This window comes from Pteronotus mesoamericanus, unplaced genomic scaffold, assembly GCF_021234165.1.
Source record: "Pteronotus mesoamericanus isolate MK-2021 breed Mesoamerican mustached bat unplaced genomic scaffold, CSHL_Meso_final contig_90, whole genome shotgun sequence".
NCBI lineage: Eukaryota > Metazoa > Chordata > Mammalia > Chiroptera > Mormoopidae > Pteronotus > Pteronotus mesoamericanus.
This window is the reverse complement of record NW_026555277.1, coordinates 40,412,706-40,430,398: the sequence shown is the minus strand read 5'-3', so window position 1 is coordinate 40,430,398 and position 17,693 is coordinate 40,412,706. Positions and strand designations below refer to the sequence as shown.

The 17,693-nt window shown below is 34.4% G+C and overlaps 1 protein-coding gene across 1 annotated transcript in view; it reads left to right on the top strand.

Moving 5' to 3' along the window:
• Positions 1-17,693, top strand: part of PRMT3 (protein arginine methyltransferase 3) — a 100,207-nt gene that overhangs the window by 55,753 nt on the left and 26,761 nt on the right. The window contains exons 12-13 of the mRNA XM_054585998.1: positions 6,253-6,440; positions 8,400-8,486. Of these exons, the coding sequence (XP_054441973.1) occupies positions 6,253-6,440; positions 8,400-8,486 (275 nt within the window). The remainder of the gene's footprint in view (positions 1-6,252; positions 6,441-8,399; positions 8,487-17,693) is intronic.

Below are 17,693 nucleotides of genomic sequence, written 5' to 3'. Positions count from 1 at the left end.
TCTACCTTTAATTATTTTTGGCCTATAACTCTTTAAGTAAAATAGGAAACAATAAGTCCATTGAGATATAAATAAATAAATGGACAATCTGAAAGTTATATTAAGAATGACATATTTCCCTAATTTCAAAGAACCTCACCACAAACTATCTTGTAATTACAATATGAAAGTTAGTAAATACCAGGGTGGAAATCTGGCAGACTCCACTTAAATCACGCAGTTAGGGCTCACATCCTCAGGAGTGGGATACATTGAAATTGTGATCTGATAGGAACACATAGAAATAACTCATTTCTTTGATTCTTAAAACTGGTAGTAGTTTTGTGAAATTATAATTATTGCTTAGAGAAGTTAGGGGCCCATTGAAGGAGACATCTTCCACATTACTGGAAAAGAATGTCATTTTCACTGCCTTTCATTACGAGTGAAAGGAAAGGCTCTGCACCGCCCGCCCCCGCCCCGCCCCACATGCATAGTTTTAATGGAGTCCTTCAGAATATGTATCTTCTTTGAGTTATGGCCATCAAGATTATACAGTTGAGGACTATGTCCAATACAATGCAAAATTACCAAGGCAGCCATTTCCTAACTCACTGTTTCCTAATTTGGACAGACCATCACAATCCCTGGGGCCTTTTGTTAAAAATATAGATGCTCAGGCCCTGCATCAGAGCCTTTCACCCAAAAACGAGTGAAACAGGCCTGCTTTAAGAATTTATTTATAATGTATGCTTTCCACTGCATAAACCAGGGTTCTTGTTGGAAGAAATAAAAATCTACCCTGGCTATTCAACAGGGAAGGAATTTACTAAAAGGATAGGGTGGGTATAAGTTTATGTGAGAACTAGACCACCAGGCTGTAAGGTTATACAGTCAGTAACAATGCTTAAAATTACCTCATAGGACGGGGGTAGAAGTGATACCACTTCTAATGCTGAGCACTGTCCCACCATTGCTGATCTCACCAACAGTAGGCGTTATTGCCTCTGAAAGGAAGATGGAGCTTTTGTTGCTTCTTGTTAGTGGGGCCTGGCTTCTGTGAGCGTGACTGACCTGCAAGGGAGGGCGGGATGGGAAGCAAGGTTGTCAGTTTTCAGCTTCTATAGAGGGTAGCTGGCCCCGCCTCATAACAGGGAATTTCACACACAATTCAGAAGGGGGCAGCAAAATAGAACACAGATATGTACTTATTGACTGATAGATCTGTGTCTCTCAAAGAGAGACATATTTTCAAAACTTTTTAAGTTACTTTTAGTGAGATGTCATTTCTGCTTATGAAAAACTTATCCTTAATTCTTAATAGTAATACTAGTGCATCAGACATTGGACATCTGATCTACACTAATAAGAAATTGCCTCTGTTATAAATTGCAGATCTGCAAATATGCTTCCTTTGCTGTTTCCTTCTCTATAGAAAACTGTGCCATACAGTTCAGTCACTACTCTCTAATTTCTGCTTAGTTTCTTTCCTTTTTTGTGTTCTTTTTGTCCATCTTGTCATTTCTTAGGACAAAGCTGAACATTTCCATTTTCCTCACTTTGCCCTGAAATTTTATTAATCTCCAGTTTTTCTCAACCCTTTTCTCCTCTTTCTCTTTCTTTTCCAAGAAGTGTCCATTTAACTTAGGAAAATGGTGTTTCACTTCCTCTGTCTTCATTTGAAAAGCATGAAGTGCGCCATAATAGAAAGCATACAGACTTTGTGGTTAGACCTTAAGTTGTATTCCTGCTTTGGCTGTTGACTAGTTATCTAGTTAAGTAAGACCAATAATGTGGGCAAGTCACTTTATCTCTCTTAACTTCAGTTTCCTTTTCTGTAAAATGAGGATTATAATCCCGCTTTATAGAATCAGTCAAAAGTCTAAATGGCTTGACGTAACATAGTTAATAAATGTTGACTTCCCTCCTGAGTTATAGCTGGTAAACATGATATTAGTGTTAGGTGTTTACCTTATAAAAATGAGAATGAATTTAAGCATCATGTTAACACCTGCCTTTTGTATAGTACTTGACTTTTACATAGCTTATTTCTGTGTGCCGTCAGCCACTGGCAGTGATTCATAGTGCTTAAAGGTTTCCTTTAGTGTTTCCATAATTCACTGTCTACTTCCTCATCATCAGATCTGCTTTTTCACATTTACTATTTTTGTTTCTTTCAGTGATTTTGCAGTACTATCAACTTTTACTTTTTTTTAGTACATAATTTTTCAATACATAGTGCAGCTAGATTTTAGGCTAGCTAAGCTTTGATGGGCGTATTCACTGTTGTAAATTAATGACGGGAAAATGTTTTCAATTTCCAAATAAGTATTAGTTTTTTAAGATACCCTTATGTAAGTGGAAGTTAATTTTTTAAGCTTATTCAACTCCCACAATATTTGCTGATTTAGTGACTTAGTAGTACATTTTTCTCTTGTGCATGTTGATCATTTTATCATTGACTTAATTCATTCAAATCTTTCTCCGTATTGTTCGCATATATTGTGAAAGAAGTTTATTTTTACTTTTATCTCCTTCTGTTCTAAACATTTTATTCTCTTGTTCTGTGCAAGCAATGATGCTCATGTTTACTAGGAAATTGTTCCTTTATGCATCTCAGTCTTATCCTTTAGTGTCCAAAAGTTTGTGAGGCATTTTCCATCTTTCTCTATTCACCATGTGAGCTGTTGTAGTGACAAATGGATTCTGGGCAGTGAATCGAGAAGGACACAGATGTCAAAGCTCTGAATTTATAAATGGTCTGTTAAGAGGGTTCGTTTGTCCAATCAGCGCTTTGTTAATTTCACCTATGTGAAAGAATAATTATTCAATTATTCTTCTATCTGACAAAAACGAAATGACAAATGTGTTAGAATGTGAAGGTAAAGGGTTAGTCAGGATTCTGGCGGGTGGCCCAACATTTTAGCCAGCTGTGAGGAGGTGGATATAGAACCGAATTGACCTATAACACTGATTACAAGTTCTTTATGAATATTCATAGAACTTTCTAACTGAAAGATAAACAATTTCATTTCTAAATTCTAACAAATACAAAAACAATATTTCTGTACCTTTGTTTAATATAATAGCTTGAAAATGTACCTCAGCACTAGAAAAAGTAAAAATCATAGTTCTCTTTAGATTGTTTCTTTTTATTACCACCATATTTTCAAAACTTTTTAAGTTATTTTTAGTGAGATGTCATTTCTGCTTATGAAATACTTATCCTTAATTCTTAATAGTAATACTAGTGCATCATATTGCTTGATAGATACAGAGTCAGAGCGTAGAATATTTTTTCCTACCAAAGGGCAGATAATAAATATTTTTAACTTTGTAGACCATACAGTTTCTGTCCCAACTACTCAACCTTAGCACAGTGACAGCCATAGACTAGAGGTAAATAAATGAGTGTGACTATGTTTCAGCTAAACTTTATTTACAAAAACAGGCAGTGGGCTGAATTTGACCCATGGTCCATAGTTTGCCAACTCCTGATGTAGAGACTGATGATATTTTTTAAATTTCACTAAAATTTTTAATAATAGCCTAAATAGAAGGAGTCTGTGGACAGCGGTAAGTACGTTGAAAGTCTGTGTACGCCAGAGGATGTTTGATTCTCATAGACTGCAATGTGAGTGGCACTCTGATGTAATAAAATATGGTAGCCCTGATAATACTGCCCTCATCCATTTCTTTTTCCTCTTTATCAGGAGTATCTATATCTAGTCTGCTGCCTGTTTTTGTAGATAATGTTTAATTGGGACATAGCCATGCTCATTTATTTACATATTGTCTGTGGCTGCTTTTACACTATAGCTGCAGAGATGAATAGTTTCAACAAACACCATATGGCCTGCAAAACCTAAAATAATTACAGAAAATGTTTGCTGACCCCTTGTTATGGTCCTTTTTAAAGATGAACTTATGGGACATAATGTGGGAACACTTCTATGATTGTCATGCTAAGTCCCATGAGGGATGCATACAGAAGTTTCCAAATACGTAAAGTTGCTTCAGAATTCTGTTTCTTCTTCATTGTTTCTCTTCTTAAGGATCTGGTTTAAGAAACTAAACATACTTTCCTGTAGCTGATACTCTTGCTGGGTTAGCATTTTCAATGATAAAACTGTTACTTTGAAGAATTTGTACCAACCAGAAATATATGTACAGGCAAGAAGTTTACCATGCCTGTGGCGGAAGAGCAAAGTAGAAGTACCTGAATGTACATGGCAGTAGACTCTAGTCCACGTGCAGCTCTCACGTCTGCCTCACAGGCCTCCGTAGGGAGGACTTGAGAAACCTCTTATCAGTGGCATAGCACCAAATATTTTTTCTGGGTATCTCACATGTCAGGTGTGCAAGAAGCAATTGCTTTGATGCCAGCAGATCTAATCATGGGCTTTATCTGGAAGATAATTTAGTGCTGCTGTCATTGAATAATAAAATTCCTAAGGCTGTGGATAGAAAAAAGTTTGGGGGAAGGTGAGGGTTATTTCTCTACCATTTAAGTTTGAAGGCTAGTTAATAGTCATGAAATTACTTCTTTTGTGCATTTCTTTGGTACATATGTCCTTGCTTTCAATTTGTTGGGAGAGGAAAATGTGGTTTATATTTTAATTTATGATAAATGTGGATATATTTGAAGGACAAAGTTTGTTAGTAAAACATCAGTATTACTTTAGAATTTTTGTTATGAAGACTTATACCTCTTATTAGAGGAGAGTTTCTTCCTGGAGCACTGTCTTCCCTTACCACTCTTAACACTCTTGGTTTTCTTCTTACTTCTGTATCCCCTGCCTCTCAGCCGTTTTCTTCTCAACATCCTTTTCTTAAAATCTGGTACTCGTCGTGTACTCTCCCTAAATCTCATGAGCTCCCAGCACTTACATTTCCCTTTACATGCTCCTGGTCCTCAATTTATATCTTGAAACCAGGTCATCTCTTTTGAATTCCAGGCCTGTATCTTGGATATGTTTACCCGTTTGTCTCATAAGCCTTACATTCTCATATGCCTCTTGAATCTGCCCTTATTTACCTCCTGTAATAATGGTTAGTACCCCACTCTGCGCAGTTGCTAAAGCTAAAAACTGTCCCCGTTGACTCCTCCCTCTCCCTCACCTCCACAGCCAGCCAGTCTTACAGCCTTATGAATTCTACCTCCTAAGTAGCCTTTGACCATATCCCCTCCTTTCCATTGCCACGGCCCTCACTCTACTTCAGGTCACCCGGATTGTTACACCTATCTTACATTGTCTCTTAGTCTTACACATTCCCTTCCATTCTCCACATTGCACTCTAGAAGACCTTTCTATAACCAAAGCCTGATTAAGTTGCTACACTATGTAATTTTTTTCACTGGCTTATCATTATTCTTAGGATAAAATCCAATTTACTAATGTCATTTGCCTAGCCATGTTTCTTTGATTCTTACTTACCTCTGTAGCCTTGTATCTCACTTTTCTCTCAAATTGGAGTATATATTGTGACTATATATGCACCCTGTTTGCTTTACCTAGAACACTCTTTCTCTACCCACTCCTTTCTTAGTCTTTAGTTCTTACCTTACGCAATACTCCTGTTCTCCTTCTGTAGCCACATCTGAATTAGCTATTTCTGTGAGCTCCTTTAGTTCCTTATACTTCCCTTTTCTTAGTACTTACTACCTCACGTATAATTGCCCATTTATTTGTCAAAAATGTCTAGATATAAGTTTCTTGAGAGTCAGGACATATATCCATAAATTAAAATAAGTTATCTGGCACTAACTTGATGCTTATTATTACTTCTCTTTTATAATAAGTAAGAGACGGTCATATGAACTGGTCTTTTATACAACTATAAAATTCCATCACATGATTTATTTCACATGTCACATAATCTTCTTAAATGATTTGTCTCTTTTTGTATGTTTCCAAGGAATATATAAATTAAAGATCTAGTACCTTTTTAAAGTCAGCATATTGTAAGTTTAATATTAATAAATATGTTCATTTCAGGATTATCTAATTATACCATCCTCTTTTAATTATTTTAATAATAACCCATCAGTGAAATCCTTCATAATAATGGAAATCTTTTTTTCTTAAAGACTTTTTTAAAAGATGGAACTTGGTTATTTTCTTGGTTTATACCTTCATAGATCTTCATTGCTAGTAATCAATTGCTAGTAATCCATACTGATAGATTTGGTATTTATATTTAGTCTTTAAAAATTCCATTTTGTAATAAAGAGAGGTAATGCTAAATTGTTGGGTATTTTATTTCTTACAGTCTACCCTGATATTTGCACTATCAGCCTTGTGGCAGTAAGTGATGTGAATAAACATGCTGATAGAATTGCCTTTTGGGATGATGTTTATGGCTTCAACATGTCCTGCATGAAGAAAGCAGTTATTCCAGAAGCTGTTGTGGAAGTTTTAGATCCAAAGACTCTTATTTCAGACCCTTGTAGTATTAAGGTAGGTGTTTTACCAATTTTATTTTCTTCAACAGTATTGCCACTTTTCTTAGTTTTCATTAATGAGTTCAGTATTTAAAGTTAATGTCGATTTTATAAGTGGTCCTTGAAACAGTAATTATTCTTCCTATTTTAATTAGTTTAAAACAACTTAAAGTCGTAATATTTACCACTTGACTGTATCATCTCTCTGCAGTCACTTCTCTTGCTATATTGAAGTTTCTTATATTCAGGGTTTGAGTCATTTATTTGACTTAGTGAAGATGAGAAGTCTTGCTATGTATACATTGTCATTTCTGCTTCATCACCACCTCATGGCTTTATTCTATCTTCTTTTTTATAGGCAAATAATTCATTCATATCCTATATTCCACACAATTCAGCTTCTCTTACTCATTCCAACCCTTTCAGAGCAATTACAGTGAATTTATTCATGAAACTAAAGTCCTACTATGTTCAGACTTTTCAGTTAATTTCTTTAGTGTTTTAATATCTTATTCTTTACCTTGTACATATCTAGTTTTATGAATTTTGCTCTGTCAAATTTACATGGGTTGAATATTAACATTGCTTTTCTTAAAAACTCCTTAATTTGTCTGTTTCAGTTAGATAAATAAATACAGCTTGTTTAGTTTTTAGTTCAAACATTGTCTCCTCTTTTTACTCATACTGTCACTTTCAATAGCATCAAAAATGTTCTATTTACAAAGAAGATATTCAGTAAATGTTTATTAATTTTCTTAAATGGGTAAAATATTTAAAATGAGCATAGACTAATAAACATGTAAAGGTTTTTCGCAAGAGCAAGCTGATTAAAATTGCGTTCAGGTTTTAAGAAAGAAAAAGAAAAAGCAGCCTGGATAATGACTATAGCACCGTTTAGTGCTGTGGCACTGATAGTAAGGGAGTTATTTGGATTCTTTGGCTAAAGGGGAGGAATGTAGTTATAGCCAGCTCAACCCTAAGGCTGAGCAGAAAGAGGAGGGTTGTGATGGAGGGAGGGAAGGGCTAAATTCTCACTCTAGTGATCTCTTTGATTGAATGCCAGAAAATCTATGAGTAAACCATTGAAATAGAAAATTAGGAATTGAAAAAAGAAGGTGTTTCAAAAGTATACCCTTCCTCTTTTTTTTTTAAACATTAATGAGTTGTCTGTTTAGGTAAATACAGTTTGTTCTATGTTCCTAATCCCCCTACAAATAAAAGACAACTACTTCATAACTTTTCCGTTTTCTCAAACTCTTTTAAAATAGAGTAATGCTTCTGGTATATAGTCCTGTGAATTGTGTTCACTGTGTTATATTCTACTCATAGCAAGTCAGCTGTTGGCATCCTTTGTGGCATACTCTGGTCATGCTGCTACAGCTGATTCCGTCTGCTCTGCACAGTAAGATGGAAAAGGGCTAGAACCAGGGCAGACTGGGAAAATAAGAATAATTGGTCATTTGTTTTAGTTGAATCTTCATAGTGGGTTTTGCCAACAAACTTATCTTCAAGTGCAGTTACAAAATGAATTCCAAAATACCTCGTCCTTCTCATTAGTATATGTTTTCAAGTTGGCATTTCCTATAAAAATATTGACTGTTGTCACAGAATTTATAGCAAATGTGTATCACTAGTGGTATACAAAATTTTATTTGGAACACAGAAAAACATTTTTTTATTTGAAAGTACTTCAGCATGTCTTAGAAAAAACTTTAGCACATCAGAGCCATGATTTGATATATACTATTCCTAGAAGAAGTCCAAGTAAAAAATAATAATTTGATTTAAAGAAAAACTAAATGATAGTGCTAGTAGCCCTTACATTTGAAAACAATCCCAAAAGTGAGGTGAAATGATTAAAGTTTGCAAAACATTGGTTTACAGTAATCCTTTTTGCATAAAAGGAAGTCTTTGTTTTGGTTTTGTTTTTACTAGTTTTACTAAATTATTTTCTCCACTCTTTTTTAATGGGTAGCATATAGATTGCCATACAATATCTATCTCAGATTTGGAGTTTTCTTCAGATTTTACTCTGAAAATCACAAAGACATCCTTGTGCACGGTAAGCTATTTCATTCTACTTTCACAAATTAACTGGCAATGCAGTTGATTGTCAGGCTAATGAATTAATTAGCATTCTTGTGATAAATGAAAAAGATCATTGCCTTTGACAGTCTATCTTTGCCTTTGTTAGGCTATTGAACAGATCTGTTTTAATAGGTCAGTAGACTTCAAAAAAGTTAGTTTAGAAGAGAAATTATTAGGACACCAGGTTTACATAATTATTTTCCTTTATAAATTATTCATTATTACCTATTATGTAATTAATTGAGAGCACTTACCTTTATCTTCATAGACCAAGGTTCACATCCTGCTCCTCTCAGTAACACTCACTACTCCATTGAGATGGAAGTAAGATATTATTAGGTACAATATTTTATATTTATATAAAATATTTTATATATTTTATATTTATATGTGAAAAGTAATCAAGAAACTGATGATTTATCTTTTTAAAAAAATCATCCTGGTATAATAGAAAAAGAACAGGCTTAAGAAAAGTTAGACTGAATTCACGTTTGGTTCTGCTACTTACTAGTTTGTTACTTCATTCAAGTTCCCTAGGTAATCTGTACCACGGACTAATCAACTGCTTAAGAAAAATGATAGTAATTCTTTCTATTTTGAAGACCAATTATAGAGGTTAATGAGGAAATATATGCACTTACAGTATAACTAGAAATGTTAGGTTATTAAAATATAGTATTTTTTCTTAAATAATTTCTAAAGGTATATTATACTAAGATAATACTTGCCTTTACCCAGAATGACCCAGGAGACCCAGAATGTTAATAAAATGTGGGCCTTTACTTAAAGTATGAATTTACTCAGCTGGTATTAATACAAATATTATATTAAAATTAGTTATGTTGTTTTTAAAATACTAAATATATCTTCAATAGTTAAAAATTTAATTGAAAACTGTATTGTCAGAAACTGTGGGAAACAGAGTATAGTTGTGCTAACTTTGACTCTTCAACCAGATTCTTTTAAATATTGTGTTCAGGTTTGCATACAAAAGATTTTATTACTTCTTTAAAATTGTTTCAGTTCATTTTTATCCAGTAATTATTTTATATCCAAATGAGTTTAATAATGTGCTTTGATATTTTGAGAAGTTCTTTTAGTTGAAGTTGGTTTTACAATTTTTAAAAGTTAAATATCTAGAACCCGGTTTATAATTTTGGGTCGCCCATTATATTTATTTACTTAATTTATGAAAAGCAAAATTTCATCCTCCCCCTTAATTTTCCCAAGATTTTCTCCTACTGCTTTCAGTAGCTGAAATGATATGGTCAATTGAAATTACAGAGTAAAAATTTTAACTCCTAAACTTACTCTGTTTTGATATTAGTAATCCTTAAGGGTTAAAAAAAGACATCCTGATTAATGGCAGAAGACTGATCTGTAAGGAATTTTTACATAAAAATGAATTGTCATATCACCAGTATTATTAATGTTTCAAATCTGCTTTCAGTGACCTTCACAAATGTGTAACTGTAGTGAAGACTTCTAAAACTGTTTTTAGTTGTGCACGTTTTTTAAATTTATATAGACAGATGAGTTTATTGAGTTTCGTTGAAATGTTCTTTATTTTCTGGGTATTGGTGAGGGTTCTTAGTTTCAGACAGCAGAGTCCAAATCAGCTTGTTTAAGCAGAAAGGGATTTACTAAATAGAATAAGATAGTTTTCAGACACATTGGGAGAACTAAAGGAAGGGACTATGTTTTGAATTTCTAGAAACAGCTCCTAGAACCATACCTTAGAACTGGCCTGCTACAAACCTGCCTCTATAAACTCTAATGACCCTGACTCACTCAGTAAGTGGCAGTCACCAATGACAACCCCGGGAGAATAAAACCCTTCACTGCCGTCCTGTTCCTATCCCTCTACCCCGCCCCCCCCCCCCCCGCCCCCCCCCCCCGCCTTCTCAAGCTATCTAGTTTCTTCTTACAGACCCTTATTTAGCACATCTGCCTGGCTGAACCTAGGTTGTGTTGTGCCCTAGTTACCACTAAATCTTGGGAAGTAGTTTTATCTACAATAGTGTATGCTATAGAAAGAGTTTCACAATACATATATGAAATTATTTTTTGTATCCCATTCTGGATAGAGGAGAAGAAGCTTTATGTTAAAAATTGCGTTTATCCTTTCATGATCTTAGCTTTAGTCTACATATTTTAAAAGAATAAAACAGAAACAAAACAAGAAAAAAAACTGGTTAAGTGTGTTTAATTCAAAGAATATCGAAACTTTTGTATTGAAGAATAATATATCAAAGTGATTGTACAGGAACAATCAGTTCCATAAGGAAACAGAATCAGAAGCAAACTGTCATCATGCATCTGTAAAGAAATTTTTAGATTCACATTTTTGTTTCCGATTTGTCTGAATGCTTTTAATATAAAACTCTGGAAATAAGGCAGGCCCAGGGTTTGGGGGGAGGTGGCAGGATATGGGAGAAGATTTGTATATGTCTGATTACTGCTGAATAACGTGGTTCTGTAACTGACCTTGAGAGGAATGCACAGTTTAAAACCATATTTATTGGATGCATGCCAGGCACTGAGGATAGAAGTTTTAATATTTAACATTCATTGCTAACTCTTCAGAGATTATTCTTTCACATAATTAGTCAATATCAATTGTCTTCCAATGATGATAGTATATCTCACAGTCACTGAATACTTGCATGTCAGGCAACGTGTTAATCACTTTAAAAGCATTATTTCATTTGGTCCTCATAGTAACCATTTTAAGTGGGTACTAATATTACTCCCCATTTTATGGGTGAATCAAAAAGTAAATCACTATAAAGTTTTGTGAAATATCCTTACTCTTCCTGACCCAAAAAACCTCATGGGTGGGATGTACAATTGGTGGAATGTTTGAAACACCTGTGTTTCAAAGGAACACAGAGGAACATTATGAAAGAGATTCTAGGCGTGGAAGAACTGAGGTTGCATGTTACATTTGAAACGAAAAATTTTATTGTTGACCAGTAGTCTAGCAGTGGTTGGGAGAGAGAGGGAAGGAGAATGTGTATGATTAGAATGTCTTCTTCCTCAGCAATAGGACTGACAGATTTATATGATAAAATAGTCACATATCCTTCTTGTAGCAGAGAAAATTGATCTTTGAAATTTTGTTTTCTTTGTACCTGTAGAGTAAGCTTGGAGTTGTTTGGTTGAGCATCTACATTTTTTAGGATTTTCCTTTCCTTCCCAGCATGCTTATTGCAACTTGAGCCTGGCATGAATACGATTTTGTTGTCTAATGCTTTTAGTATGCTTTTAGTATGTTTTCACTATTTGTGAGTTCCAACTATCCACCCATATCCACTCCAACTATTTTGTTCTTTGAGATAGTGCCAACTCCCTACACCCTTTCCCTAAGAACTGTCTGCAGCTAATTATTACACAAGCCTAGTCCCTAAGGCTACTTGTGAATAGATATTCACCTGCTTACTTGGGAATAATTCATAGCAAGTATATTAAAAATGATCAGTGCCTAATTGAAACTTCGTTTTTCCTTTATTAGAGGAATTAGTGAAAATACTAAAAATAAAAAGTGATGACTTGTAAGAGATGGAGGAAATTACTTTGGGGAGGATGAAGTGTGGCTTTTTTAGATGGAGTGAAGAAAGAAATATCCAGTTTTGTATTGCTAAGTATAAGCCTTCAAATATGTATATGAAATGCTTTTTTTCTTGTGCTTGAAACTTGAATGCATAGCTTAAAGATAAGATGGACACTTTTCTGCGTTAGTTAAGATTCTAAATTTGTGGCTAGATTAAAATATTGGAGAAAATTGTATTTTTTCAAAGTAACAAGATGCTGAGAACACCCCTTTGCAATTAATTTCAATAGCATGTGTGCTATAGACTGATAATGTTTTTAGATGGTTTTCTCAAGTTCATTAGAATCTTTAATGAAAAACATCTTTTCTTTGCAGTCTCCCTCACCAACACAAACGTGGGCACACACAGATACACCCATCAAATCAAATATTGGATAGCATTTTTAATTTAATATTGTACATTAACAAACTAACATGGTATATTTATATGTAAATGTCTTGAGTTTGGTTGTCTATAATGGTTAAAGGACAATTTTCCAATGAATACTAGTAATACATACATAGCAATTTTCTGAGCATTTTTTTTACTGTATTATATGATATTATTGACTTTAGGTCAAACCACCTTTGCTTTGCTTTTATAATGAGGTGTGAAGGTTTAGTCAGCAACTGACTTCTGTCATATTAGCCTGCCTAACCTTGCAGCAAAAGAAATAAATAAAGTCCATTATTTTAGTGGAAAATGTATAGGTTTTTAAAAGCTGGTTTTTAAAATGGTTTAAGGCTGTACAATTTGGAACTAATACATTTTATCTTGTGAATTCTAGTTTATTTTTAATGTTATTTATGTAATCGTATACTGTTCTCTTTATGTTCTAGCAGCATTATATTATTAGCATCTGTCATTTTAAACTCCTTAAAGACATAAACAAGCACTTTTTTTTAACCCTAGGTATATGTTAAGTGAGTTTTCATACCACCTTTTATAAACAAATCAGTTGTTCACCTTAAAAATGAAAATATTTATGTTTTTATCAGGTTACATGTTCATGTAGTTTGACATGTAAAGATTCCTGTTTGATATATCTTCTTTTAAAGCAATCATTTTTATATCATAATTTCAGCACTATATTTCCTTTTATTCCACCTCTTAGCATGCATTGGAATAATGAACTGGTACAGCAAGTTCAGTTTGTGTAAACTTTCATAAATATGTTTTTAAACCTTATTTAACAAAAGAATGTTATTTTAGCTAGGCATTTTTCTTTTACTACAGTTGTTAAATTAAAGATGAACCAATGGATTAAATAAAAAAGCAGATTTAAAATTTTTCCCTAAAACTTTTTAAAATTAATTTTTTAATTACAGTTGACATACTATGTATTAGTTTCAGAAGTACAACACAGTGATTAGACATTTATGCAACTTATGAGTAGCAGGCTTTTTAATATTTGTATTTAAAAATATCTTACAATAAAGTCTATTATTTTGGATTTTATAAAAAATCCATAAATATGAGTACAGTGGTATTTGAGAGTTATTTAATTTTTTATTGTACCTGAAATTTTTTATATTAATATAAAATGTATATTAGATATTTCAGTTTGCTAAACAAATATTAAACACTGACTGTGTGCCCGGTGCTTGTCTGAAGTCTGTGAACAGACATACATACACAGAAATACCATAGCCCTGGCCAGTGGGCTCAATTGCTTAGAGCGTCGTCCTGTAGCCAAAGAATAGTGGGTTTGATTCTGGGTTGGGGCACATGCCTGGGTTGCAGGTTCAGTTCCCGGTCTACAGGAGGCAACCAATTAGTGTTTCTCTCTCACATCAGCATTTCTCTTTCCCTTTGTCTCTCTAAAAGCAATGAAAAAATGTCCTCAGGTGAGAATTTAAAAGAAAAAAAACCACCCTGGCTGGTGTGGCTGAGTGGATTGAGCGCCAGCCTGCAAACCCAGAGGTCGCCGGTTCAATTCCCAGTTAGAGCACATGCCTGAGTTGAAGGCCAGGTTCCCAGCTGGGAGTATATGAGAGGCACATTGGTATTTCTCTCCCTCTCTTTCTCCCTCCCTTCCCATCTCTCTAAAAATAAATAAATAATTTTTTTTTTTAAGCCATAAAACCTATTTCTGTCTTGGAAAGGCACTTAGTTGAAAGGAGATAGGTGCTAAGAACATTTCAGTATGAATATAAAGCTATGAATAGAGATGTAGACTGGGAGCACAGAAAACTATTTTCTGGAGGACAAATTATAGTTGGCCATTAAATTTTACAGCCAATATTTCATGAGGAAGAAACAAAACTTTGTTCTTCACAGCTTAAAAAAAGATTTTGTTTTTAAACAGTGAAGCCTATTTTGTTTCCAGAGATGAAAAAATTGAAGGAAAGGACTGAAGTATGGTAACCATTTAATAAGTTCACTTTTGCATAATTTCAGTTCACCTATTTCTTAATTCACTGCTCTTTTCTTCATCTGTATTCTTTCTGCTGTTGGCATAGCCAACAAATATTTTTATTTTAAATACTACATTTTTTAGTTCCAGAACTTATGTTTTAATTTTTTTAATAATTTTTTAACCACCTTGATCAATTTTTTAAAACTCTAAATTCTTTAACATTTATAATCCTTTTTCAGGGTATATTTGCAAATTCCCTGAGCCATCTGAAAGTCTACTTCTATTGCTTTTTTTCTTTTACTTATTGGTAGTATTTTCTGTTTCTTCTCATATTGATAATTTTATATTTTATGCTAGACATTGTATACAAGACTAGTACAGCCTGTAGTCGATAATATTTTCCCCTACAAGAGCCTCCACTTACCTGCCAGGTAGGTAGGATTAGGAGCTAATTCTTTAGCTAGCGTGGAGTTGAGTTTGCTCAGGGCTTTGTCCCACTGTTAGTTTCCAGTGTCTTGAGCTCAGGATCAGGCCTCTTTCTCTTGCCAATTTCCTGGGAAGACCATCAAAATAAAGCTGATTTTAAGGAGGAAGACAAAATCAAGATTTTACGAGGCTTGGGAGAAATGCTCTTCAGTGGGTGTTTCAATGCGGAGCAAGGGGTTAGAGAGAGAGGAAGGTCCTGGTCTGGATTGGCATGGCTCATTATCTGGCTGAGAATCGGTGGGCACTGGCAGGGCTGGGTTTCAGAGTGTATCTTGGAGAATAAACAGTCTAGTTAAGTCATCTGTTCTTGAGAAGATGCATTTACTCTCAGGATTGGTTGAAAAGTCTCTTGTTCATATGAATAGGTTTTCTTGAGGTGCCTGAAAGAAAGCATCTTACCTTCTTGCGCAAGAGTTTCTGGAATAACAGAGTTGAATAGTAATGTGATGTTAATGGTAATGGTGAACTGTGTAGTTGCAGATGATTTTGGCTTTGGGATCTAAGCACTGAAAGAAAACCTCTCTTCCTGCTTTGGAGCACAGCCACCAGCTTCATCCACATTCTTGCTTTGCAGAGAGGACCGGCTCTACCTTTCAGACTTCTCCAAATTCCTGTGCACCGTACTAGCCCAGATCTGGCCATACAAAATTGACTGGGTTCTCCTTGTTCCAGCAAAGTTCCTGTGCTTCTGCCCTACCCCGACCGTGGACTCAGCATTGGCTAAATACCCTCAGATATGAAAGCCACGCCTTTTGTCTACTCAGCTAAGAAGGGGTCATCCCTCTCTGAAAATAGTTTATTTAAACTTCTTTACTTCCAAGGCTCTTCAGTGGTTTTAATGAAAAATAGGATTGTTTAGTTTACGCGGTGTTTTTGTTACATCGGAGTGGTGGTCTTTTGCAAACCTCTACATACTAACTAGAAATAGGAGCTTTTTTTTTTAAAGTTAGGAAAAATAAAAATAAAAGCTATCAACGAGCCGGTAATAAATTGTATGTTACCTCCCAATTCTCATTTTGTTTTTGTATTTATTTTTTTCAAATTATATAGGTACTTGATGAATTCTTTTTTTTAATTAAAATTTTTTTTATTATTCAGATACATTTGTCTCCATTCTTCCGCCACCATTTTCCCCTGCCCCACCCACCCACCACCACCTCCCACCCTCAATCCTTCCCCACTTTGGCTTTGTTCATGGGTCCTTTATACATGTTCCTTGACTTGACCCTTCTCCTTCTTTTCCCCATTACCCCCTCCCTCCTCCCCTCTCGGTAATGTTGGTTTGTTTTTTCTTTCAGTATTGCCGGTTATATTTTTCTTACTTGTTTGTTTTGTGGATGAATTCTCAAAATATAAATTGATCTTTGGATGAAGTAAAAAACAAGTCTTTGAGTTACTGTTTCCTAAGGCTAATGCCAATGTTATTAAACGAAACTTTTAAATGTTTACAATTCAAAGTTTAGTAATTCCTTACTCATAGTACTCTTTGCTTTCATTTTACTTTTTAATTAAGCTTTAAATTTTTCTAATGGCTTAAGAAAAAAATCAAGATGAGCCTCTTTCTTTGTAATAGTGTTCTTTAAATTTCCTTTCAAGGCTTTTGGAAGATCTCTGTCAGTAGAAACCTACCAATTCCAAACTTATTCTTGAGTATTAACTCAGTTCTTAGTAGTTTGGGGTGTAAATTGACCTAATTTTGACCTTGCAAAGCTAATCAGCTAAAGAAACTAATTATTAAAACACATCTGTGCTGCTTAGAAATAGTAAGACTTGTCTTGAATTTGTATCATAGATTTTGGTGGGACATCTGGTATATTTTAATAGGCTCCATTAAGTAAATTTTATCTCTTGAGAGGGGAGAGCATTCTAATTAATGTGATTCTAGCTCTACAATCAGTTTTAGGTTTCTCCTTGTATGAACGACCATATGATCTAGATCATGGTCCTGAACTTTCTTCTTTTCTCTGAAAGCTAACCCTTTGTAGTTAGGCTTAGATGGTGATAGAATTCTTAAATCCCTTCGTTTATTCCCAGAAACTGTTTTTTGGGTTGTAGTATGTGCTAAGAGCTGCAAGTCATTGGGAATATAGTAACAAGCCAATCAGACTATTCCTCTATTCATGAGGCATAAATGGGGGGGGAGACATATTAGAATTCACCTTATGGCTATTAGATAAACCAAAGTTATTGAGAATTTGACTCCATGTGATAGAAACATTCTAGCTATATAAGAAAATGCTTTTACTTTTTAGAGATGTAAACTGAAGTTTAGAGAGGAGAAATGGCATGTCAGGCATCGCTTCAAAACAGCTCAGCAAAAGGGAAGGTGGGGCGGGGAGCGGAGGGATACCAGGTGAAGTAAATGTGCAAAATACTTGTTAACTCTTGAATACATGTCATAGGTACCCAGTGATTTTATACTTGAATCTATGTTTGAAAGTTCTCATAGTTGAACTTTTTTTAAAGACCCATGTTAGTGAAAGTACAATGTTCCAAGAAATGCATGAGAGTGATGAGGCAAAGGTACTGCATTGAGATAAGTTATTTCTATACAACTGAACTACCTGCTATAGCTGCGAAAGCTGACCACATGCTTACCCTGTGGCTTAACCATCTCACTTAAGTCTTCAAACAATAGAAATGTGTTCATATGTTCACCAAAAAGACATGAACAAGACTGTCCATTGCAGCCCCAAAACTTCAAACAAGCAAAATAGTCATCCATAGTAGAACAGATAAATAA